At 41.6% G+C, this 25,848-nt stretch overlaps 1 protein-coding gene across 1 annotated transcript in view; it reads left to right on the forward strand.

The window, feature by feature from the left end:
- LOC139755173 (solute carrier family 12 member 9) overlaps nucleotides 1-25,848 on the forward strand; it is a 290,342-nt gene that overhangs the window by 194,397 nt on the left and 70,097 nt on the right. The window contains exons 13-14 of the mRNA XM_071673343.1: nucleotides 2,032-2,180; nucleotides 10,536-10,604. Coding sequence (XP_071529444.1) covers nucleotides 2,032-2,180; nucleotides 10,536-10,604 — 218 coding nt within the window. The remainder of the gene's footprint in view (nucleotides 1-2,031; nucleotides 2,181-10,535; nucleotides 10,605-25,848) is intronic.

Genomic DNA, 25,848 nt, shown 5'->3' on the forward strand with positions numbered 1-25,848 from the left:
CATTTGCTCCCTTGTCTTACTCCTTTTATTTACCTCCTTCCAGAGCATCTTTTTATTCTCCCTAAAATTTAATGATACTCTCTCACCCCAACTCTCATTTGCCCTCTTTTTCACCTCTTGCACCTTTCTCTTGACCTCCTGTCTCTTTCTTTTATACATCTCCCACTCAATTGCATTTTTTCCCTGCAAAAATCGTCCAAATGCCTCTCTCTTCTCTTTCACTAATAATCTTACTTCTTCATCCCACCACTCACTACCCTTTCTAATCAACCCACCTCCCACTCTTCTCATGCCACAAGCATCTTTTGCGCAATCCATCACTGATTCCCTAAATACATCCCATTCCTTCCCCACTCTCCTTACTTCCATTGTTCTCACCTTTTTCGATTCTGTACTCAGTCTCTTTTGGTACTTCCTCACACAAGTCTCCTTCCCAAGCTCACTTACTCTCACCACCCTTTTCACCCCAACATTCACTCTTCTTTTCTGAAAACCCATACAAATCTTCACCTTAGCCTCCACAAGATAATAATCAGACATCCCTCCAGTTGCACCTCTCAGCACATTAACATCCAAAAGTCTCTCTTTCGCGCGCCTGTTAATTAACACATAATCCAATAACGCTCTCTGGCCATCTCTCCTAGTTACATACGTATACTTATGTATATCTCGCTTTTTAAACCAGGTATTCCCAATCACCAGTCCTTTTTCAGCACATAAATCTACAAGCTCTTCACCATTTCCATTTACAACACTGAACACCCCATGTATACCAATTATTCCCTCAACTGCCACATTACTCTTTACTTATGGTGATATACATATCACCATATAAACTTGTACATACACGTACACAGACATATACATATATATACACATGTACATATTCATACTTGCTTTCCCTCATCCTTTCCCGGCACTACCCCACTCCACAGGAAACAGCATTGCTACCCCCTGCTTCAGTGAAGTAGTGCCAGGAAAACAGACAAAAAGGGCCACATTCATTCACACTCAGTCTCTAGCTGTCATGTGTAATGTATTGAAACCACAGCTTATCCACATCCAGGTCCCACAGACCTTTCCATGGTTTACCCTAGACATTTCACATCCCCTGGTTCAGCCCACTGACAGCACATCGACCCCGGTATATTACATTGTTCCAGTTCACTTATTCCTTACATGCCTCTCACCTTCCTGTATGTTCAGGCCCCGATTGCTTATAATCTTTTTCACGTCATCCTTCCACCTCCAGTTTGGTCTCCTATGCCTCCTTGTTCCCTCAACCTCTGACACATATATCCTCTTTGTCAGACTCTCCTCACTCATACCCTCCATTGTCCAAACCATTTCAACACACTCTCTTCTGCTCTCTCAACCACACACTTTTTATTTCCACACATCTCTCTTACCCTTTCATTACTTACTCGTTCAAACCACCTCACACCACATTCAACACATCCATCTCATTTCTGTAGAACCCTATCTATAGCCCATGCCTCACAACCATATAACATTGTTAGAACTGCTATTCCTTCAAACATAACCATTTTTGCTCTCTGAGATAACATTCTCTCTTTCCAAACATTCAGTATACTTGTTCGCTGTTTCTTGTGTCTGTGAGGTACTGCCAGGAAACAGAGGAAGAATGGCCCATCCACTCATATACACTTATGTATATGAGTAGATAGGGGATAGGGGAGAAAGAATACTTCCCATGCATTCCTCACGTGTGGTTAGAAGGCCGTGTTTATAGGCCTACTGTGTATGCCTTTGATAACTATGATTGTAATATCTTAAGTCATTGAAAAAAATATTGGTTTTGTCACCTCTTAATGTATTAGAAAAAAAATTGAAAGGGATGGAAATTTACCATAAACCTCTTTTCTTTTAAATCCATCCTGCATAGATAACTAAGAGAGTAAGGAGTATCTACAAGAGGTTAAATGTCTGTATCATAATAATCTTTTTTCTTTCTTTTCTTTATATTAAGGAAACTCAAGAATGTACATTAATCATAGATTTTGTCATTAGGTGAAAGCATTTGTAGAGGTGACTGTCTCACATTCAGTCCGTGAAGGTTTGCAACATCTGGTTCGTGTGGCTGGGCTGGGAGCCATGAAACCCAACACTATTCTCTTTGGTTTTAGAGACAATGCACCTTCTCAGGATTTCTTTACTAGGTGAGTAGTTCACATACATTTCATTATGCATCAAAATTGTTAATAGAATTTATATGGAGTGTTTCAGCCAGTTATTTCAAATTTTTGATAAAGATTTAAAATTTTCTTCACGAAAAAGTTGTATACTACATGAAATATCTCTGTTACCCAGTTTGGTAGCTTAAAAGTAGATTTTATTGAACCTGAAAACTTAGTTTGATACTGATGGGGGTTAGATGTAAACATCCGAGGACTTATAAGTGTTACATTTTAGGGAAGAAACTTTAAGAAATACCTTTTTACATGATTAAAGTTATGAGTTTTTAGGGAAAAAACTGACAAGCATCAGAATCACAGGTCATAATTGGTAAAGAAAAAACCCTGCAGGAGGAAAATTTTCTTTTCTTAAAATTGTCTTTAGCAGTGGTTCTTAAGCTTATTTGCCCCATGCCATCCCTTGTTGACTTCTGAGCCGTCCTCCCTATGATGTTCGAGTGTACTGACTAACGTTGCAGTTCATCAGAATCATTAGATATGAAAAGTGGAATGTGAGTGTGAATGGAAAAAATTGGAGGAAGTGAAGTGTTTTAGATTCCTGAGAGTGGACATGGTGGCAAATGGGACCATGGAAGCAGAAATGAGTCATAGGGTGGGGGAGGGAGTGAAGGTTCTGGTAGTACTAAAGAATGTGTGAAAATGGAGAGAATGTTACCTGGGAAGACAAAAATGGGTTTTTAGGGGAAGAATAGTCCTAACAATATGATGTGAATGCTACGCATGGGCTGTTGAGAAGGCTTTGCCAAGGAGGGTGGATGTGTTGGAAATGAAATGTTTGAGGATGGTATGTGATGTGAGGTTGTTTGATTGAGCAGTTAATGTTAGGGTAAGAGAGACCTGTGGTAATAAAAAGAGTAGGTGAGTGAGCAGAAGAGGGTGAGCTGAAATGGTTTTGACATGTGGACAGAATGAGTGAGGAAAAGTTGTGAAAGAGGATGTATGTGTCAGAAGTGGAGGGAACAAGAATAGAGAGAACAAATAAGAAACAGAAGCATGGAGTGAAAAGGATTTTGAGTGATTGGGACCTGAACATGCAGAGGATGAAAGGCATGCACGGAATAGAGTGAATTGGAATGATGTTTACTTGGTCTACATGCTGTCAGTGGACTCAACCAAGACATGTGAAATGCCAGGGGTAAACCAAGAAAAAGATCTGCATAGTCCAGTTGTGGATAAGGAACTGTGGTTTTGGTGCATTATACATAACAGCCAGATAGTGGATGTGGCCTCTCTTCATCTGCTTCTGGCACTACGTTGCTAAAGTGGGAAATGGAGATCAAGTATGAAAGAAATAAAACTGAGACAGCCATGTTCCATTTACAATTTTATTTTATTTTATTTATTTTTATTTTGCTTTGTCGCTGTCTCCCGCGTTTGCGAGGTAGCGCAAGGAAACAGACGAAAGAAATGGCCCAACCCCCCCCCCCATACACATGTATATACATACGTCCACACACGCAAATATACATACCTACACAGCCTTACATGGTTTTCCCCAGACGCTTCACATGCCCTGATTCAATCCACTGCCAGCACGTTAACCCCGGTATACCACATCGCTCCAATTCACTCTATTCCTTGCCCTCCTTTCACCCTCCTGCATGTTCAGGCCCCGATCACACAAAATCTTTTTCACTCCATCTTTCCACCTCCAATTTGGTCTCCCTCTTCTCCTCGTTCCCTCCACCTCCGACACATATATCCTCTTGGTCAATCTTTCCTCACTCATTCTCTCCATGTGCCCAAACCACTTCAAAACACCCTCCTCTGCTCTCTCAACCACGCTCTTTTTATTTCCACACATTTCTCTTACCCTTACGTTACTCACTCGATCAAACCACCTCACACCACACATTGTCCTCAAACATCTCATTTCCAGCACATCCATCCTCCTGCGCACAACTCTATCCATAGCCCACGCCTCGCAACCATACAACATTGTTGGAACCACTATTCCTTCAAACATACCCATTTTTGCTTTCCGAGATAATGTTCTCGACTTCCACACATTCTTCAAGGCCCCCAGAATTTTCGCCCCCTCCCCCACCCTATGATCCACTTCCGCTTCCATGGTTCCATCCGCTGCCAGATCCACTCCCAGATATCTAAAACACTTCACTTCCTCCAGTTTTACTCCATTCAAACTCACCTCCCAATTGACTTGACCCTCAACCCTACTGTACCTAATAACCTTGCTCTTATTCACATTTACTCTTAACTTTCTTCTTCCACACACTTTACCAAACTCAGTCACCAGCTTCTGCAGTTTCTCACATGAATCAGCCACCAGCGCTGTATCATCAGCGAACAACAACTGACTCACTTCCCAAGCTCTCTCATCCCCAACAGACTTCATACTTGCCCCTCTTTCCAAAACTCTTGCATTTACCTCCCTAACAGCCCCATCCATAAACAAATTAAACAACCATGGAGACATCACACACCCCTGCCGCAAACCTACATTCACTGAGAACCAATCACTTTCCTCTCTTCCTACACGTACACATGCCTTACATCCTCGATAAAAACTTTTCACTGCTTCTAACAACTTGCCTCCCACACCATATATTCTTAATACCTTCCACAGAGCATCTCTATCAACTCTATCATATGCCTTCTCCAGATCCATAAATGCTACATACAAATCCATTTGCTTTTCTAAGTATTTCTCACATACATTCTTCAAAGCAAACACCTGATCCACACATCCTCTACCACTTCTGAAACCACACTGCTCTTCCCCAATCTGATGCTCTGTACATGTCTTCACCCTCTCAATCAATACCCTCCCATATAATTTACCAGGAATACTCAACAAACTTATACCTCTGTAATTTTATTTTATTTTATTTATTTTTATTTTGCTTTGTCGCTGTCTCCCGCGTTTGCGAGGTAGCGCAAGGAAACAGACGAAAGAAATGGCCCAACCCACCCCCATACACAATGTATACACACACACGTCCATACACGCAAATGTACATACCTATACATCTCGCTGTACACATATATATACATACACAGACACATACATATATACCCATGCACACAATTCACACTGTCTGCCCCCATTCACTCCCATCGCCACCTTGCCACACATGGAATACCTTCCCCCTCCCCCCTCATGTGTGCGAGGTAGCACTAGGAAAAGACAACAAAGGCCCCATTCGTTCACACTCAGTCTCTAGCTGCCACGCAATAATGCCCGAAACCACAGCTCCCTTTCCACACCCAGGCCCCACAGAACTTTCCTAGGTTTACCCCAGACGCTTCACATGCCCTGATTCAATCCACTGACAATTTTATTTTTTTTATTTTTTTTTTTTTTTTTGCTTTGTCGCTGTCTCCCGCATTTGTGAGGTAGCACAAGGAAACAGACGAAAGAAATGGCCCAACCCACCCCCATACACATGTATATACATACGTCCACACACGCAAATATACACACCTACACAGCTTTCCATGGTTTACCCCAGACGCTTCACATGCCCTGATTCAATCCACTGACAGCACGTCAACCCCGGTATACCACATCGCTCCAATTTACTCTATTCCTTACCCTCCTTTCACCCTCCTGCATGTTCTGGCCCCGATCACACAAAATCTTTTTCACTCCATCTTTCCACCTCCAATTTGGTCTCCCTCTTCTCCTCGTTCCCTCCACCTCCGACACATATATCCTCTTGGTCAATCTTTCCTCACTCATTCTCTCCATGTGCCCAAACCATTTCAAAACACCCTCTTCTGCTCTCTCAACCACGCTCTTTTTATTTCCACACATCTCTCTTACCCTTACGTTACTTACTCGATCAAACCACCTCACACCACACATTGTCCTCAAACATCTCATTTCCAGCACATCCATCCTCCTGCGCACAACTCTATCCATAGCCCACGCCTCGCAACCATACAACATTGTTGGAACCACTATTCCTTCAAACATACCCATTTTTGCTTTCCGAGATAATGTTCTCGACTTCCACACATTCTTCAAGGCTCCAGAATTTTCGCCCCCTCCCCCACCCTATGATCCACTTCCGCTTCCATGGTTCCATCCGCTGCCAGATCCACTCCCAGATATCTAAAACACTTCACTTCCTCCAGTTTTTCTCCATTCAAACTCACCTCCCAATTGACTTGACCCTCAACCCTACTATTATTTTATATGGTACATTATATTGCTAGCTGTAGTTGATGTGTTGTGTATATGTGCGCCTTTACCAAATTGACCATATGCGCTGATTTTTTCACTTTTACTTGATGGAATAGAAAGTTTTGGAGATGGAGTCCCACACTTGTAGAGCTCCCTCCCTCTCTTGTATGAATAATTTTTTACACACCACACTTAGCAGTGGCAGCAGCAACACCAGCACGAAGCCAGAGGTTGAAAGAAGAATATATACCATCCAGACTGCCAGAAGTGCATATTTTACAGGGGATGTACTTTAAGATTCAAGGAATGTACAATAAGGAAATATAGATGAGAGTAGTGGAAGATTAAGTGATAAATTAATGTAGTGTGTAATGGGAGAAGTCATGATTGATGGTGACTTAGTAATAGTTTCCAGATAAGATATCCACCACCCTTATTTATTTTCAACCATCCATATATTATACACTTACAAACTTAAGGTATTGTACTGGAATGCAAGACAGTTATACTGGAGCACTGTTAAACATTGAGGAGAGCAATATAAAGAAGACAGAAAGAGAAGTGTTTATCTGCATTGATAGCTGCATAGACCTCCATCTTTCATTTGAAAGATAAGGACATCTTTCCTTGAAATTTTGAGCCACATTGTATAAATGAATTGCTGTTAACACTACATGAACCAGCTAAGTAAAGTATAAGCCAGAGCAGGAAAAAGAGACATCATACATAATTAAGTGGGCAAGGCATGTTATCTAGCCTTTAGACAGCATATTTATGCATTCAGTGACAGCCTATTTATGCATTCAGTTTCAAACCATCATGGATGCTTAGAGAAAAATTAAGGGAATATTTTAAAGATGGGGAGTGAAAAAATTGCAGTTGTGAGTATTGGGAAATAGATGAAGCTGTTTGATACTGCTAGGATAATTAGTGAGGATCTGGAAGTAGAGAATTTTGTGAGGGTTTGAAGAAAATGAAGGTACTAGTGGGAGATGGGGAATGTGATAGCTGGAAATTACTTATGCCATTCCCTAGCCATGATTTATGTTCATTAAATTTTGTACTGAGCTCTTATCGCAGATACTCAGAGCTATTTACCATTCAAGAATACTTTTGTTCATGGCTGTGGTAAGGAAGTTCATGCTTCGAGTGTAGCACCTTGAGAACAAGATGAAGAAATTGGAGTACATTGCTAAGGACATGAAATGTATTTAAGAACATTAACTTTGAACTGCAGCATTCATTTGAAATGACCGTCAATCAGAATACATGCATGCAAAAAAAATTTGAATAATTTCCCTTTCAGAATATCTTTATGATGTAATGAAATATCCATAAATGAAGTATACTTTTCTCCAAATTCTTGTGTGAGGGTGTTAACAGGGGAGAACCCTGGCTGGTGGCACAGATGCGCCACATTTAAGTATACTGATTATGGTAAGGAAGGAAACAGACAAAAGAATGGCCCAAACCACCCACATGCACATGTATATACATACTCGTCCACACGCGCACATATACATACTTATACATCTCACCGTATACATATATATAAACACACAGACATATACTTATATACATATGTACATAATTCATACTGTCTGCCCTTATTCATTCCCGTCGCAACCCCGCCACACATTATATGAAAACCCCCTCCTCCCGCATGTGCGCGAGGTAGCACTAGGAAAAGACAACAAAGGCCACATTCGTTCACACTTAGTCTCTAGCTGTCATGTATAATGCACCCAAACCACAGCTCCCTTTCTACATACAGGCCCCACAAAACTTTCCATGGTTTACCCCAGATGCTTCACATGCCCTGGTTCAATCCATTGACATCACATCGACCACGGTATACCACATTGTTCCAATTCACTCTATTCCTTGCATGCCTTTCACCCTCCTGCATGTTCAGGCCCCAATCACTCAAAATCTTTTTCACTCCATCTTTCCACCTCCAGTTTGGTCTCCCATTTCTCCTCGTTCCCTCCACCTCTGACACATATATCCTCTTAGTCAATCTTTCCTCACTCATTCTCCCCATGTGACCAAACCATTTCAAAACACCCTCTTCTGCTCTCTCAACCACGCTCTTTTTATTACCACACATGTCTCTTACCCTTTCATTACTTACTGGATCAAACCACCTCACACCACATATTGTCCTCAAAATCTCGTTTCCTACACATCCATCCTCCTCCGCACAACTCTGTCTATAGCCCACACCTCGCAACCATATAGCATTGTTGGAACCACTATTTCTTCAAACACACCTATTTTTGCTTTCCAGGATAACGTTCTCGACTTCCACACATTTTTCAACGCTTCCAGAATTTTCACCCCCCCACCCTATGATTCACTTCCGCTACAAAACTTTTGCATTTTATTAGAGTGAAAGCATTTTTTTAATTTTTTTTTAATTTTCCAAAAGAAGGAACAGAGGGGGCCAAGTGAGGATATTCCAAAAAAGGCCCAGTCCTCTGTTCTTAACGCTACCTCGCTGACGCGGGAAATGGCGAATAGTTTAAAAGAAAAGAAAAGAAAGAAAGCACTAGACAAAATTTACTTCTGAAGTGATTTTTGATCATTGTAAAAAGAATACCTTTGAAACTGCAAGGTTAAGTGCATTTATTGATTAATACAATTTGAAAAACATGAGAGTTTGAAAGGAAAACTGGTAATACATTTTAAGGTTGAATGAGCAGTGGCTTCAAATATCTTTGCATCATTCACAAAATGTAAATGAAGGCTGTTGCCTTTTCACCAGAATGTGAAGGCAGACTTGACCCTATCATATATATTCTGAGGGGATATCTCAGTCTTGGGAATCATTATCTTAGAGAGAAGCTTCTCAACTTTGAAAACCTAAATCATTTTGTATATTAAGGATTGGTCAGTCTGGTCAAAACAAAAATTGTTGATATCTTTATGCAGCTAATCTTTAATGAAAAAATATATGAATTTTTGTGTTCTGAGAATATGTCAGACCAGTAAGTAATGTGTTTTTCTAAAACTAGTCATGGATAATTCATGAGAAAAAGAGGATGGCTTTGACATTTTTATGTGCATGTTCATGGATAAAGGGAAATATTTTGAGGATTTTTTGTGAATTGGGAGAGGCCTTAAAAATCACCTGCACTCTGGAATGTGTACTTAGGATTAGCCAGTCCATTGAATAATTGGTTTTCTGAACTAGGAATGCATGGCTCTTAATTGGTAAGAAAAATAATGGTTTTGACATATTTTCTCCCCTTTCCCTGGAGAGAGAGAAGAAAGAAAACTTCCCAAACATCTGCATGTTGTAGAGTATGACTAAGAGGAGTGAGGGAGGGGGTTGGAAATCCTCTCCCTTACTATTGCTTTTCAAAAGAAGTAATGTAGGAAAGAGCCAGATGAGGATCTTTTTCCTCGAAGGTTCAGTCAGCCGTTCTGGATGCTACCTCACTCACGCAAGAAATAGCAAACAAGTATGGAAAAAAAGAGATACTTTTTGCACACCTAATCATAAAGCTGTAAAGTTTTTGCATACTTAGGATTGGCTAATTCAGCACATAATATGCTCCTCCTAAATGGTTACCTCTCAAGTGAATAGAATGAATAGTGGCGCATTACTTAGTTTTTGTGCACCTCTTACTTGTTGATAAAAAAACAAATTTCTTAGCACACTGGACAGAGGTGGCAAAAAATTAGCTATGCACCAGAATATTAAACTAATGTGATAATATCAACAGTTACAGTTCTTGAAAATGCATAAAGATTGAACAACCAGAGGCCATATTATGGAATTAAGAAACTTGTTAGAATTTTTTTTTTGATAAGTACTTTTATTGTAAAAAAGTACTGGCTGTGTGAAATAATTTGAGTAATGAAATTGTGAATAAGGACTGCATGCAGAAATTTATAAGATCTTAGCATGATAAAGTTAAAACACTGGGCCCCACACATTTAGAACTCCCTCCTTTTACTATACAAATACATGATAGTCTTTTTCATTAATTCTGATAAACGAAAGTTTAGTCAATTTTGAGTTTAATGTATTTTCTTCTATTCCATCTGTCATTTTTGGAATCTTTCCATTTCTTTTGTAACTTTCATTATTGATCTAGGAGAGTAACATCTTCATCCCAGTATTTTTTCTTACCCTAGCCTTTCTTTGTTTTACATAATAGATACGAGATTCCAGCTGCTGATTCTTATGGCTCTCTTGATGTGGAGGCTGGAGAGACACCATTACAGGGGTAAAACTTTATTTATTCCTCACTAGTTGTAGGATTTCATATGTATGTGTTTATCCTGATGATATTATTGTTGCTTACTCATTGTCTCAAAATGCTAGTTTAGTCATTTTGACATTGCTTAGGTATTCCTTAATTAGTAGATTAGAATCATGTGATTTTTGCTGTTGGATGCTGCATTTTTTTTATTATCATAGAAGAATTCTAATGATCAGTTGTGTGGTTTATGGTGATGTATATACAGGTACATAAAAAGATAAAGAACTCTAAGGACTTAGACATTCCTGAGTGTATTTAAAGAAAAACAAATTTGCACTGAGTATGTTTGCTCAAGGCTATCATATCATGAAGGTAGTATACATCTCTCTTTCTTATGATGGGTATGTGCCCAGTGTCACATTGTTTCTAAGTTGATTAAGAATTAGAGAAGTAATGTACTGAAATAAAGAATATTGTCTTGACTGCCTGAGCAAAATTTTCCAAATGCCTAAAGTTTCCAGAATTCTTGTCCTGAATTTTTGGAGATTTACCTGTACCTGTAATTGTTAAACCTAAAGAAGGTCATTTGATTGGTATGGACTAAGCAATTCTTCCAGTTCCCACTAGTTGAGGTACCTTTTTCTGAGTGAGATGAGTCTTTTTGTAGCTTGAGTTGCTAACTCCAGGCTTGCTAAAATGAAAAATTATGCACTGATTTTGGTCTGCTCAAAATGTTTGATCATACTGTTCCACATAGTGAACACATGGTACCTCATCTCCATGGTAACTCCTGTAGTTGTAGTGCTTAATGCTTAAAATTTAACTTGCACTTTTGTGGGTTAATTTTAGCTGATGTTTGTAAATAATCTTACTGACATAGGCATTCTCTTTCATGTGATGCTAAGGATATAATGATTCTTGATATTGAAATTCTTGAAGTAAAACTTCTTGGCCCCTGCAAAAAAGTCTCCAGTTAACCCTGTTCGTATATGCCTCCCTTGCATACACCTTTCATTGCATTCCTCCAGCATTTTCCTCCCTTCACTGCTCCTCCACTCTGTTTCCCCAAATACCTTTTACCATGGCTACCCCTTGATGAGAATTCCCAGAAGGAATTAACATCAGAGATATAGATAGATAGGTAAGATTTCTTGAATTCAGAATACATGGGGCTGGGAGCAGGGTGAATCATTGGTTTCTCAAATTCGTCTGACTGAGTAGATTAACTGATACTCGTGGTATGATAACACAGATATGGACAAACCCTTGTAAACATTGGACAGAGAGTACTTGGTCTTAGGAAGGTCAAAGCACCCCCTCAATGAGTAAATAGTGTGTATTAACCAGAATTTGATTATCTCCTGCCATTATTAAGAACCCTAAGGCTGACTAATGCTTGTTCATGGAAACCCAGTGACCTTCCAGCATTTTGCCCTGGTCTGTTATATTAGAAATAGCATAGAAGTGAAGGTGGCATCTTTGAGCCACCACCCTGCATCACTCACTTATTCACACTTCTGCAATGTGGTCCTGTTAACATTTGCTCCTGCTATCGACAGTCAAGAGTGTTTTTACTTGGTTACCTTGGCTTCTGGCCTTCAGAGATGTTGATTCTGTATCACTGTCTTTTGTTTCATACTAATATTTGAAAATATTGATATTTTTTGGTTTCCTGGGAGAACAAGTCCAATTTGGTATCCCACTTCTCCTTGTTCCCTCCACCTCTGACACATATATCCTCTTTGTCAGTCTTTCCTCACTTATTCTCCCCATGTAACCAAACCATTTCAAAACACCCTTTTCTGTTCTCTCAACCACTTTTTATTACCACACATCTCTCTTACCCTTTCATTACTCAATCAAACCAGCTCACATCACATATTGTCCTCAAACTTCTCATTTCCAACACATCCACCCTCCTCTGCACAACCATATCTATAGCCCATGCCTCGCAACCATATAACATTGTTGGAACCACTATTCCTTCAAACATACCCATTTTTGCTTTCGGAGGTAATGTTCTCACCTTCCACACATTTTTAATGCTCCCAGAACTTTCGTCCCCTCCCCTACCCTGTGACTCACTTCCACTTCCATGGTCCCATCCGCTGCCAAATCCACTCCCAGATATCTAAAACACTTCACTTCCTCCAGTTTTTCTCCATTCAAACTTACCTCCCAATTGACTTGTCCCTCAACCCTACTGTACCTAATGTCCTTGCTCATATTCACATTTACTCTCAGCTTTTGTCTTTCACACACATTACCAAACTCAGTCACCAGCTTCTGCAGTTTCTCACCCGAATCAGCCACCAGCACTGTATCATCAGTGAACAACTGACTCACTTCTTGAGCCCTCTCATCCACAACAGACTGCATACTTGCCCTTCTCTCCAAAATTCTTGCATTCATGTCCCTAACAACCCCATCCATAAACAAAATGAACATCCATGGAGACATCATGCACCCCTGCCGCAAACTGACATTCAGTGAGAACCTTCCTACTCGTACACATGTTTTACATCCTCAATAAAAACTTTTCACTGTTTCTAGCAACTTGCCTCCCACACCATATATTCTTAATACCTTCCACAGAGCATCTCTATCAACTCCATCATATGCCTTTTCCAGATCCATAAATGCTACATACAAATCCATTAGTTTTTCTAAGTATTTCTCACATACATTCTTCAAAGCAAACACTTGATCCACACATCCTCTACCACTTCTGAAACCACACTACTCTTCCCCAATCTGATGCTCTGTACATGCCTTCACCCTCTCAATCAATACCCTCTCATATGATTTCCCAGAAATACTCAATAAACTTATACCTCTGTAATTTGAACACTCACCTTTATTCCCTTTGCCTTTGTACAATGGCACTATGCATGCATTCCGCCAGTCCTCAGGCACTTCACCATGAGCCATCCATACATTAGATTTCCCTTTCCAACCAGTCAACAACACACTTCACCATGAGCCACACATACATTGAATATCTTTACCAACCAGTCAAGAACACAGCCACCTCCTTTTTTAATACATCCACTGCAATACCACCCAACCCCACTGCCTTGCCAGCTTTCATCTTCCACAAAGCTTTCCTTACCTCTTCTCTGTTTACCAAATCATTCTCCCTAACCCTCTCACTTCGTACACCACCTTGAACAAAACACCCTATATCTGCCACTCTATCATGTACCACATTCAACAAACATTCAAAATGCTCACTCCATCTCCTTATCACATCACCACTACTTGTTATTACCTCCCCATAAGCCCCCTTCACCGATGTTCCCATTTGTTTTCTTGTCTTACGCACTTTATTTACCTCTCTCACCCTAAATCTCATTTCCCACTTTTTCACTACTTGCACCTCTTTCTTGACCTTATCCTTGATCTTTCTTTTGCACATCTCCCAGGCATTTGCACTATTTCCCTGCAAAAATCGTCCAAATTCCTCTCTTTTTCTCTTTCACTAATAATCTTACTTCTTCATCCCACCACTCACTACCCTTTCTAATCTGCCTACCTCCCACGCTTCTCATGCCACAAGCATCTTTTACGCAAGCTATCACTGCTTCCCTAAATACATCCCATTTCTCCCCCACTCCCCTTATGTCCTTTGCTCTCACCTTTTTCCATTCTGCACTCAGTCTCTCGTGGTACTTCCTCACACAAGTCTCCTTCCCAAGCTCACTTACTCTCACCGCTCTCTTCACCCCAACATTCTCTCTTCTTTTCTGAAAACCTCTACAAATCTTCACCTTTGCCTCCACAAGATAATGATCAGACATCCCTCCAGTTGCACCTCTCAGCACATTAACATCCAAAAGTCTCTCTTTCGCGCGCCTATCAATTAACACGTAATCCAATAACGCTATCTGGCCGTCTCTCCTACTTACATAGATTTTTTTTTTTTTTTTTTTTTTTATACTTTCTCGCTGTCTCCCGCGTTTGCGAGGTAGCGCAAGGAAACAGACGAAAGAAATGGCCCAACCCCCCCCCCCCCATACACATGTACATACACACGTCCACACACGCAAATATACATACCTACACAGCTTTCCATGGTTTACCCCAGACGCTTCACATGCCTTGCTTCAATCCACTGACAGCACGTCAACCCCTGTATACCACATGACTCCAATTCACTCTATTTCTTGCCCTCCTTTCACCCTCCTGCATGTTCAGGCCCCGATCACACAAAATCTTTTTCACTCCATCTTTCCACCTCCAATTTGGTCTCCCTCTTCTCCTCGTTCCCTCCACCTCCGACACATATATCCTCTTGGTCAATCTCTCCTCACTCATTCTCTCCATGTGCCCAAACCATTTCAAAACACCCTCTTCTGCTCTCTCAACCACGCTCTTTTTATTTCCACACATCTCTCTTACCCTTACGTTACTTACTCGATCAAACCACCTCACACCACACATTGTCCTCAAACATCTCATTTCCAGCACATCCATCCTCCTGCGCACATCTCTATCCATAGCCCACGCCTCGCAACCATACAACATTGTTGGAACCACTATTCCCTCAAACATACCCATTTTTGCTTTCCGAGATAGTGTTCTCGACTTCCACACATTTTTCAAGGCTCCCAAAATTTTCGCCCCCTCCCCCACCCTATGATCCACTTCCGCTTCCATGGTTCCATCCGCTGACAGATCCACTCCCAGATATCTAAAACACTTCACTTCCTCCAGTTTTTCTCCATTCAAACTCACCTCCCAATTGACTTGACCCTCACCCCTACTGTACCTAATAACCTTGCTCTTATTCACATTTACTCTCAACTTTCTTCTTCCACACACTTTACCAAACTCAGTCACCAGCTTCTGCAGTTTCTCACATGAATCAGCCACCAGCGCTGTATCATCAGCGAACAACAACTGACTCACTTCCCATAGATATACTTATGTATATCTCTCTTTTTAAACCAGGCATTCCCAATCACCAATCCTTTTTGAGCACATAAATCTACAAGCTCTTTACCATTTCCATTTACAACACTGAACACCCCATGAACATCAATTATTCCCTCAACTGCCACATTACTCACCTTTGCATTCAAATCACCCATCACTATAACCCAGTCTCATGCATCAAAACTACTAATACACTCACTCAGCTGCTCCCAAAACCCTTGCCTCTCATGATCTTTCTTCTCATGCCCAGGTGCATATGCACCAATAATCACCCATCTCTCTCCAACCACTTTCAGTTTTACCCATATCAATCTAGAGTTTACTTTCTTACACTCTATCACGTACTCCCACCACTCCTGTTTCAGAGTAGTGCTACTCCTTCCCTTGCTCTTGTCCTCTCACTAACCCCTGACTTTACTCTCAAGACATTCCTAAACCACTCTTCCCCTTTACCCTTGAGCTTCATTTCACTCGGAGCCAAAACATCCAGGTTCCTTTCCTCAAACATACTACCTATCTCTCCTTTTTTCTCATCTTGGTTAAATCCACACACACTTAAACACCCCAATCTGAGCTGTCTCCCGTGTCAGTGAGGTAGGGCAAAGAAACAGACAAAAAAAATAGCCCAACCCACCCACATACACATGTACATACGTGCACGTCAACACACGCACATATACATACCTATACATTTCAACATATACATATATAAACATACACAGACATATACATATATACACATGTGCATAACTCATACTTGCTGCCTTTATTCATTCCCGTTGCCACCCCAAAACATATGAAATGACAACCCTCTCCCCCTGCACGCGTGCAAGGTAGCACGACGAGAAACAACAAAGGCCACATTCACTCACACTCAGTCTCTAGCTGTCATGTATAATGCACCGAAATCAGAGCTCCCTTTCCACATCCAGGCCCCACAAAACACTCCATGGTTTACCCCAGTTGCTTCACATGCCCTGGTTCAATCCATTGACAGTACGTCCACTATGGTATACCACATCGTTCCAATTCACTCTATTCCTTGCATGCCTTTCACCCTCCTGCATGTTCAGGCCCTGATCGCTCAAAATCTTTTTCACTCCATCCTTCCACCTCGAATTTGGTCTCCTACTTCTCCTCGTTCCCTCCACCTCTGACACATATATCCTCTTTGTCAATTTTTCCTCACTCATTCTCTCCATGTGAACAAACCATTTCAAAACACCCTCTTCTGCTCTCTCAACCACATCTCTCTTAACCTTTCATTACTGACTCAATCATACCACCTCACACCACATATTGTCCTCAAACATCTCATTTCCAACACATCCACCTTCCTCCGCACAACTCTATCTACAGCCCATGTCTCGCAACCATATAACATAGTTGGAAACACTATTCCTTCAAACATATCCATTTTTGCTTTCCAAGATACTTCCCACACATTTCCCCAAGTGTCGTAAAAGGCGATTAAAGGGGACGGGAACTTGGGGGCTAGAAACCCACCCCTTCTTGTATATCAACTTTTTAAAAGGGGAAACAGAAGGAGTCATGCAGGGGAGTGCTCATCCTCCTCGAAGGCTCAGATTGTGGTGTCTAAATGTGTGTGGATGTAACCAAGATGAGAAAAAGGAGAGATAGGTAGTATGTCTGAGGAAAGGAACCTGGATGTTTTGGCTCTGAGTGAAACGAAGCTCAAGGGTAAAGGGGAAAAGTGGTTAGGGAATGTCTTGGGAGTAAAGTCAGGGGTTGGTGAGAGGACAAGAACAATGGAAGGAGTAACACTACTCCTGAAACAGGAGTTGTGGGAGTATGTGGTAGAGTGTAAGAAGGTAAACTCTAGATAGGTATGGGTAAAACTGAAAGTGGATGGAGGGAGATGGGTGATTATTAGTGCCTATGCACCTGGGCATAAGAAGAAAGATGATGAGAGGCAAGTGTTTTGGGAGCAGCTGAGTGAGTGTGTTAGCAGTTTTGATGCACGAGACCGGGTTATAGTGATGGGTGATTTGAATGCAAAGGTGAGTAATGTGGCAGTTGAGAGAATAATTGGTGTACATGGGGTGTTCAGTGTTGTAGATGGAAATGGTGAAGTGCTAGTAGATTTGAGTGCTGAAAAAGGAACTGGTGATTGGGCATACCTGGTTTAAAAAGAGAGATTAACATAAGTATATATATGTAAGTAGGAGAGATGGTCAGAGAGCGTAATTGGATTACGTGCTAATTGATAGGCAAGGGAAAGAGAGACTCTTGGATGTTAATGTGCCGGGAGGTGCAACTGAAGGGATGTCTGATCGTTATCTTGTGGAGGCAAAGGTGAATATTTGTAGAGGTTTTCAGAAGAGAAGAGAGAATGTTGGGGTGAAGAGAGTGGTGAGAGTAAGTGAGCTTGGGAAGGAGACTTGTGTGAGGAAGTACCAGGAGAGACTGAGTGCAGAATGGAAAAAGGTGAGAGCAAAGGACGTGGATGCGTGCAATGTTGAGTCATCATCATATGAGTGCATTGGATTATTTGTGGAAAAGAGGGAATCATTGAAAATAGGAGGTGTAGGGAACAGGACAGAACCCTGAGGGACAATATTGTTGATGGTGAAAAGGAGGAGGCTGATCCATCAACAACCACAGAGATAGATCGGCCAGAGAGGAAGCTAGGTACAAAGGAGCAAAGTGAGGTTAGGGAAGCCAAAAGAGGGGAGCTCAGAGATGAGACCCTGATGTCACACCCTATCAAGGGCAACTACATATGACTCCCAAGAGTCTACCAGAAATGATGGCCAGACATTAGTAAGATATGAAAGAATATCATCGGTGGATCTCAACTTACGGAAGCCATATTGATGATCAGAGAGAAGTCTGTGGTTTTCGAGGTGTTTCAGGATGGGAGTTGACGAGGGTTTCAAAGACTTTGAAATGGTAGATATCAAAGAAGTAGGACAGTAGTTTGAGTGGTCAGAATGATCACCCTTCTTAGGGATTTGAGGTATCAAAACATGTTTCCAAGGAGAAGGAAAAGTTTTGGTTTTTAAACTGAAATGGAACAGATGATCAAGCACAGATGGAAGTTCAGAGACATAATCTTTCAGTACACAGGGATGGATACCATCAGGACCATAAGCCTTGCTTGTATCCAGAGAAAGGAGCACATTTTGGACAGTCCAAAAAGATATTACAAGAAGAGGCGTATGATAAGTAAAGGGAGCATTAGGGTGTGAAGGAATGTTAGATTCATCCAAGGTGGAATAAGAGGAGAATTGGGAAGCAAAGAGAGTTGCTTTGTCAGTGGGAGAGAGAGCTGCAGTACCATCAGAATGGAAAAGTGAGGGTAATGTAGAGCGACAGAAGTTGTTTGAGATGCTCTTAGCTAAAGACCAGAAAGACCTGTCAGCGGATGATGAGGAGAGGCTATCACTCTTCCTTTGAATAAAGGAACACTTGCAGCAATTATGGGAACCAGAGGAAGGAGAGTTTTCCCAAACCCAACATATCTATTCCCTTGTCTGAATGGCCTCAGAAAATGAATGGTTAAACCATGGATTGGATGAAAAAGTAGTCTTGGAGGAAGAGGGGATGAATGCTTCCATTTCTGCAACAATAACCTTTGTTATGCATTGGGGGAAGACAGAAGCATCTTTTCCCATGAGAGGTGTTCAATCTGGTGGAAGTAGATTGTGGCTCTAGATCTGCTGACACATATTTTGAGCAATGGCATCTACCACAATATGACTTTGTTGAAGCAAAGAGCTGATATTATTAAGCTTCACCATGTTCAGTTTCACCAACAGACGGACAGAATTCCATCTTTTACGTGGGTTGACAAATGATTGATATAGGATCTTGGGTGTAGAACCAAAGGTCTTTCCCAGATATCTTAGACATGATTTTTTTCTCTCTCAGTTATCAAGACATGTCAGTTCAGCTCTGATAATATTAGTCTCAGCCTTCCTTAGAATTAAGAATTTTTTTTTTTTTTTTGCCACTGTCTCCCGCGTTTGCGAGGTAGCGCAAGGAAACAGACAAAAGAAATGGCCCAACCCACCCCCGTACACATGTATATACATACGCCCACACACGCAAATATACATACCTACACAGCTTTCCATGATTTACCCCAGACGCTTCACATGCCCTGATTCAATCCACTGACAGCACGTCAATCCCGGTATACCACATCGATCCAATTCACTCAATTCCTTGCCCTCCTTTCACCCTCCTGCATGTTCAGGCCCCGATCACACAAAATCTTTTTCACTCCATCTTTCTACCTCCAGTTTAGTCTCCCACTTCTCCTCGTTCCCTCCACCTCCGACACATATATCCTCTTGGTCAATCTTTCCTCACTCATTCTCTCCATGTGCCCAAACCATTTCAAAACACCCTCTTCTGCTCTCTCAACCACGCTCTTTTTATTTCCACACATCTCTCTTACTCTTACGTTACTTACTCGATCAAACCACCTCACACCATACATTGTCCTCAAACATCTCATTTCCAGCACATCCACCCTCCTCCGCACAACTCTATCCATAGCCCACGCCTCGCAACCATACAGCATTGTTTGAACCACTATTCCTTCAAACATACCCATTTTTGCTTTCTGAGATAATGTTCTCGACTTCTACACATTCTTCAAGGCTCCCAGAATTTTCGCCCCCTCCCCCACCCTATGATCCACTTTCGCTTCCATGGTTCCATCCGCTGCCAGATCCACTCCCAGATATCTAAAACACTTTACTTCCTCCAGTTTTTCTCCATTCAAACTTACCTCCCAGTTGACTTGACCCTCAACCCTACTGTACCTAATAACCTTGCTCTTATTCACATTTACTCTTAACTTTCTTCTTTCACACACTTTACCAAACTCAGTCACCAGCTTCTGCAGTTTCTCACATGAATCAGCCACCAGCGCTGTATCATCAGCGAATAACAACTGACTCACTTCCCAAGCTCTCTCATCCCCAACAGACTTCATACTTGCCCCTCTTTCCAAAACTCTTGCATTCACCTCCCTAACAACCCCATCCATAAACAAATTAAACAACCATGGAGACATCACACACCCCTGCCGCAAACCTACATTCACTGAGAACCAATCACTTTCCTCTCTTCCTACACGTACACATGCCTTACATCCTCGATAAAAACTTTTCACTGCCTCTAACAACTTGCCTCCCACACCATATATTCTTGATACCTTCCACAGAGCATCTCTATCAACTCTTATCATATGCCTTCTCCAGATCCATAAATGCTACATACAAATCCATTTGCTTTTCTAAGTATTTCTCACATACATTCTTCATGTGTATGGGGGTGGGTTGGGCCATTTCTTTCGTCTGTTTCCTTGCGCTACCTCGCAAACGCGGGAGACAGCGACAAAGTATAAAAAAAAAAAGAAAAAAAAAAAAAAAAAAAAAGAAGAAATTCTTCAAAGCAAACACCTGATCCACACATCCTCTACCAATTCTGAAACCACTCAGCTCTTCCCCAATCTGATGCTTTGTACATGCCCTCACCCTCTCAATCAATACCCTCCCATATAATTTACCAGGAATACTCAACAAACTTATACCTCTGTAATTTGAGCAATCACTCTTATCCCCTTTGCCTTTGTACAATGGCACTATGCACGCATTCCGCCAATCCTCAGGCACCTCACCATGAGTCATATATACATTAAATAACCTTACCAACCAGTCAATAATACAGTCACCCCCTTTTTTAATAAATTCCACTGCAATACCATCCAAACCTGCTGCCTTGCCGGCTTTCATCTTCCGCAAAGCTTTTACTACCTCTTCTCTGTTTACCAAATCATTTTCCCTAACCCTCTCACTTTGCACACCACCTCGACCAAAACACCCTATATCTGCCACTCTATCATCAAACACATTCAACAAACCTTCAAAATACTCACTCCATCTCCTTCTCACATCACCACTACTTGTTATCACCTCCCATTTGCGCCCTTCACTGAAGTTCCCATTTGCTCCCTTGTCTTACGCACTTTATTTACCTCCTTCCAGAACATCTTTTTATTCTCCCTAAAATTTAATGATACTCTCTCACCCCAACTCTCATTTGCCCTCTTTTTCACCTCTAGCACCTTTCTCTTGACCTCCTGTCTCTTTCTTTTATACATCTCCCACTCAATTGCATTTTTTCCCTGCAAAAATCATCCAAATGCCTCTCTCTTCTCTTTCACTAATAATCTTACTTCTTCATCCCACCACTCACTACCCTTTCTAATCAACCCACCTCCCACTCTTCTCATGCCACAAGCATCTTTTGCGCAATCCATCACTGATTCCCTAAATACATCCCATTCCTCCCCCACTCCCCTTACTTCCATTGTTCTCACCTTTCTCCATTCTGTACTCAGTCTCTCCTGGTACCTCCTCACACAAGTCTCCTTCCCAAGCTCACTTACTCTCACCACCCTCTTCACCCCAACATTCACTCTTCTTTTCTGAAAACCCATACAAATCTTCACCTTAGCCTCCACAAGATAATGATCAGACATCCCTCCAGTTGCACCTCTCAGCACATTAACATCCAAAAGTCTCTCTTTCGCGCGCCTGTCAATTAAACACATAATCCAATAACGCTCTCTGGCCATCTCTCCTACTTACATACGTATACTTATGTATATCTCGCTTTTTAAACCAGGTATTCCCAATCACCAGTCCTTTTTCAGCACATAAATCTACAAGCTCTTCACTGTTTCCATTTACAACACTGAACACCCCATGTATACCAATTATTCCCTCAACTGCCACATAACTCACCTTTGCATTCAAATCACCCATCACTATAACCTGGTCTCGTGCATCAAAACCACTAACACACTCATTCAGCTGCTCCCAAAACACTTGCCTCTCATGATCTTTCTTCTCATGCCCAGGTGCATATGCACCAATAATCACCCATCTCTCTCCAACCACTTTCAGTTTTACCCATATTAATCGAGAATTTACTTTCTTACATTTTATCACATACTCCCACAACTCCTGTTTCAGGAGTACTGCTACTCCTTCCCTTGCTCTTGTCCTCTCACTAACCCCTGACTTTAATCCCAAGACACTCCCAAACCACTCTTCCCCTTTACCCTTGAGCTTCGTTTCACTCAGAGCCAAAACATCCAGGTTCCTTTCCTCAAACATACTACTTATCTCTCCTTTTTATACATCTTTTATGAGATGAAAAATTCCTGGGGATAGGGGAGAAAGAATGCTTCCCATGCATTCCTCACGTGTCGTAGAAGGTGACTAAAGGGGATGGGAGTGGGGGGCTAGAAACCCTCCCCTCCTTGTATTTTAACTTACTAAACAGGGAAACAGAAGAAGGAGTCATGCGGGGAGTGCTCATCCTCCTCGAAGGCTCAGATTGGAGTGTCTAAATGTGTGTGGATGTAACCAAGATAAGAAAAAAGGAGAGATAGGTAGTATGTTTGAGGAAAGGAACCTGGATGTTTTGGCTCTGAGTGAAACGAAGCTCAAGGGTGAAGGGGAAGAGTGGTTTGGGAATGTCTTGGGAGTAAAGTCAGGGGTTAGTGAGAGGACAAGAGCAAGGGAAGGAGTAGCACTACTCCTGAAACAGGAGTGGTGGGAGTATGTGAAAGAGTATAAGAAAGTAAACTCTAGATTGATATGGGTAAAACTGAAAGTGGATGGAGAGAGAGATGGGTGATTATTGGTGCCTATGCACCTGGGCATGAGAAGAAAGATCATAAGAGGCAAGTGTTTTGGGAGCAGCTGAGTGAATGTGTTAGTAGCTTTGATGCACGAGACCGGGTTATAGTGAAGGGTGATTTGAATGCAAAGGTGAGTTATGTGGCAGTTGAGGGAATAATTGGTGTACATGGGGTGTTCAGTGTTGTAAATGGTAATGGTGAAGAGTTTGTCGATTTATGTGCTGAAAAACGACTGGTGATTGGGAATACCAGGTTTAAAAAGAGAGATATACATAAGTATATGTATGTAAGTAGGAGAGATGGCCAGAGAGTGTTATTGGATTACGTGTTAATTGATAGGCGCGTGAAAGAGAGACTTTTGGATGTTAATGTGCTGAGAGGTGCAACTGGAGGGATGTCTGATCATTATCTTGTGGAGGTGAAGGTGAAGATTTGTATGGGTTTTCAGAAAAGAAGAGAGAATGTTGGGGAGAAGAGATTGGTGAGAGTAAGTGAGCTTGGGAAGGAGACTTGTGTGAGGAAATACCAGGAGAGACTGAGTACAGAATGGAAAAAGGTGAGAAGAAAGAAGGTAAGGGGAGTAGGGGAGGATTGAGATGTATTTAGGGAAGCAGTGATGGCTTCTGCAAAAGATGCATGTGGCATGAGAAGCGTGGGAGGTGGGCAGATTAGAAAGGGTAGTGAGTGGTGAGTTGAAGAAGTAAGATTATTAGTGAAAGAGAAGACAGATGCATTTGGACGATTTTTGCCGGGAAATAATGCAAATGACGGACATATATAAAAGAAAGAGGCAGAAGGTCAAGAGAAAGGTGCAAGAGGCAAAAAAGAGGGGAAATAAGAGTTGGGGTTAGAGAGTATCATTAAATTTTAGGGAGGATAGAAAGGTGTTTTGGAAGGAGGTAAATAAAGTGCATAAGACAAGGGAACAAATGGGAACATCAGAGAAGGGGGCTAATGGGGAGGTGATAACAAGTAGTGGTGATGTGAGAAGGAGATGGAGTGAGTATTTTGAAGATTTGTTGAGTGTGTTTGATGATAGAGTGGCAGATATAGGGTGTTTTGGTCGAGGTGGTGTGTAAAGTGAGAGGGTTAGGGAGAATGATTTGGTCAACAGAGAAGAGGTAGTAAAAGCTTTGTGGAAGATGAAAGCCGGCAAGACAGCGGGTTAGGATGATATTGCAGTGGAATTTATTAAAAAAAGGGGTGACTGTATTGTTGACTGGTTGGCAAGGTTATTTAATGTATGTATGACTCATGGTGAGGTGCCTGAGGACTGGCGGAATGCTTGCATAGTGCCATTGTACAAAGGTAAAGGGGATAAGAGTGAGTGCTCAAATTACAAAGGTGTAAGTTTGTTGAGTATTCCTGGGAAGTTATATGGGAGGGTATTGATTGAAAGGGTGAAGGCATGTACAGAGCATCAGATTGGGGAAGAGCAGTGTGGTTTCAGAATTGGTAGAGGATGTGTGGATCAGGTGTTTGCTTTGAAAAATGTATGTGAGAAATACTTAGAAAAGCAAATGGATGTCTATGTAGCATTTATGGATCTGGAGAAGGCATATGATAGAGTTGATAGAGATGCCCTGTGAAAGGTATTAAGAATATATCGTGTAGGAGGCAAGTTGCTAGAAGCAGTGAAAAGTTTTTATCGAGGATGTAAGGCATGTGTATGAGTAGGAAGAGAGGAAAGTGATTGGTTTTCAGTTAATATTGGTTTGCGGCAAGGGTGCGTGATGTCTCCATGGTTGTTTAATTTGTTTATGGATGGGGTTGTTAGGGAGGTGAATGCAAGAGTTTTGGAAAGAGGGGCAAGTATGCAGACTGTTGTGGATGAGAGAGCTTGGGAAGTGAGTCAGTTGTTGTTTGCTGATGATACAGCGCTGGTGGCTGATTCGTTTGAGAAACTGCAGAAGCTGGTGACTGAGTCTTGTAATGTGTGTGAAAGAAGAAAGCTGAGAGTAAATGTGAATAAGAGCAAGCTTATTAGGTACAATAGGGTTGAAGGACAAGTCAATTGGTAGGTAAGTTTGAATGGAGAAAAACTGGAGGAAGTGAAGTGTGTTAAATATCTGGGAGTGGATATGGCAGGGAATGGAAGTGGAAGTGAATCATAGGGTGGGGGAGGTGGCAAAAGTTCTGGGAGCGTTGAAAAATGTGTCGAGAGCGTTATCTTGGAAAGCGAAAATGGGTATGTTTGAAGGAATAGTGGTTCAAACAATGTTATATGGTTGCAAGGCGTGGGCTATAGATAGAGTTTTGCGGAGGAGGGTGGATGTGCTGGAAATGAGATGTTTGAGGACAATATGTGGTGTGAGGTGGTTTGATAAGTAAGTAATGAAAGGGTAAGAGAGATGTGTGGTGAAAAAAGTATGGTTGAGAGAGCAGAAGAGGATGTTTTGAAATGGTTTGGTCACATGGAGAGAATGAGTGAGGGAAGACGATATATGTGTCAGAGGTGGAGGGAACAAGGAGAAGTGGGAGGCCAAATTGGATGTGGAAAGATGGAGTGAAAAAGATTTTGAGTGATCGGGGGCCTGAACATGCAGGAGGGTGAAAGGCATGCAAGCAATAGAGTGAATTGGAACGATGTGGTATACCGGGGTTTACATGCTGTCACTGGATTGAAACAGGGCATGTGAA

Source organism: Panulirus ornatus, chromosome 18 (assembly GCF_036320965.1).
Source record: "Panulirus ornatus isolate Po-2019 chromosome 18, ASM3632096v1, whole genome shotgun sequence".
NCBI classification, from domain to species: Eukaryota; Metazoa; Arthropoda; class Malacostraca; order Decapoda; family Palinuridae; genus Panulirus; species Panulirus ornatus.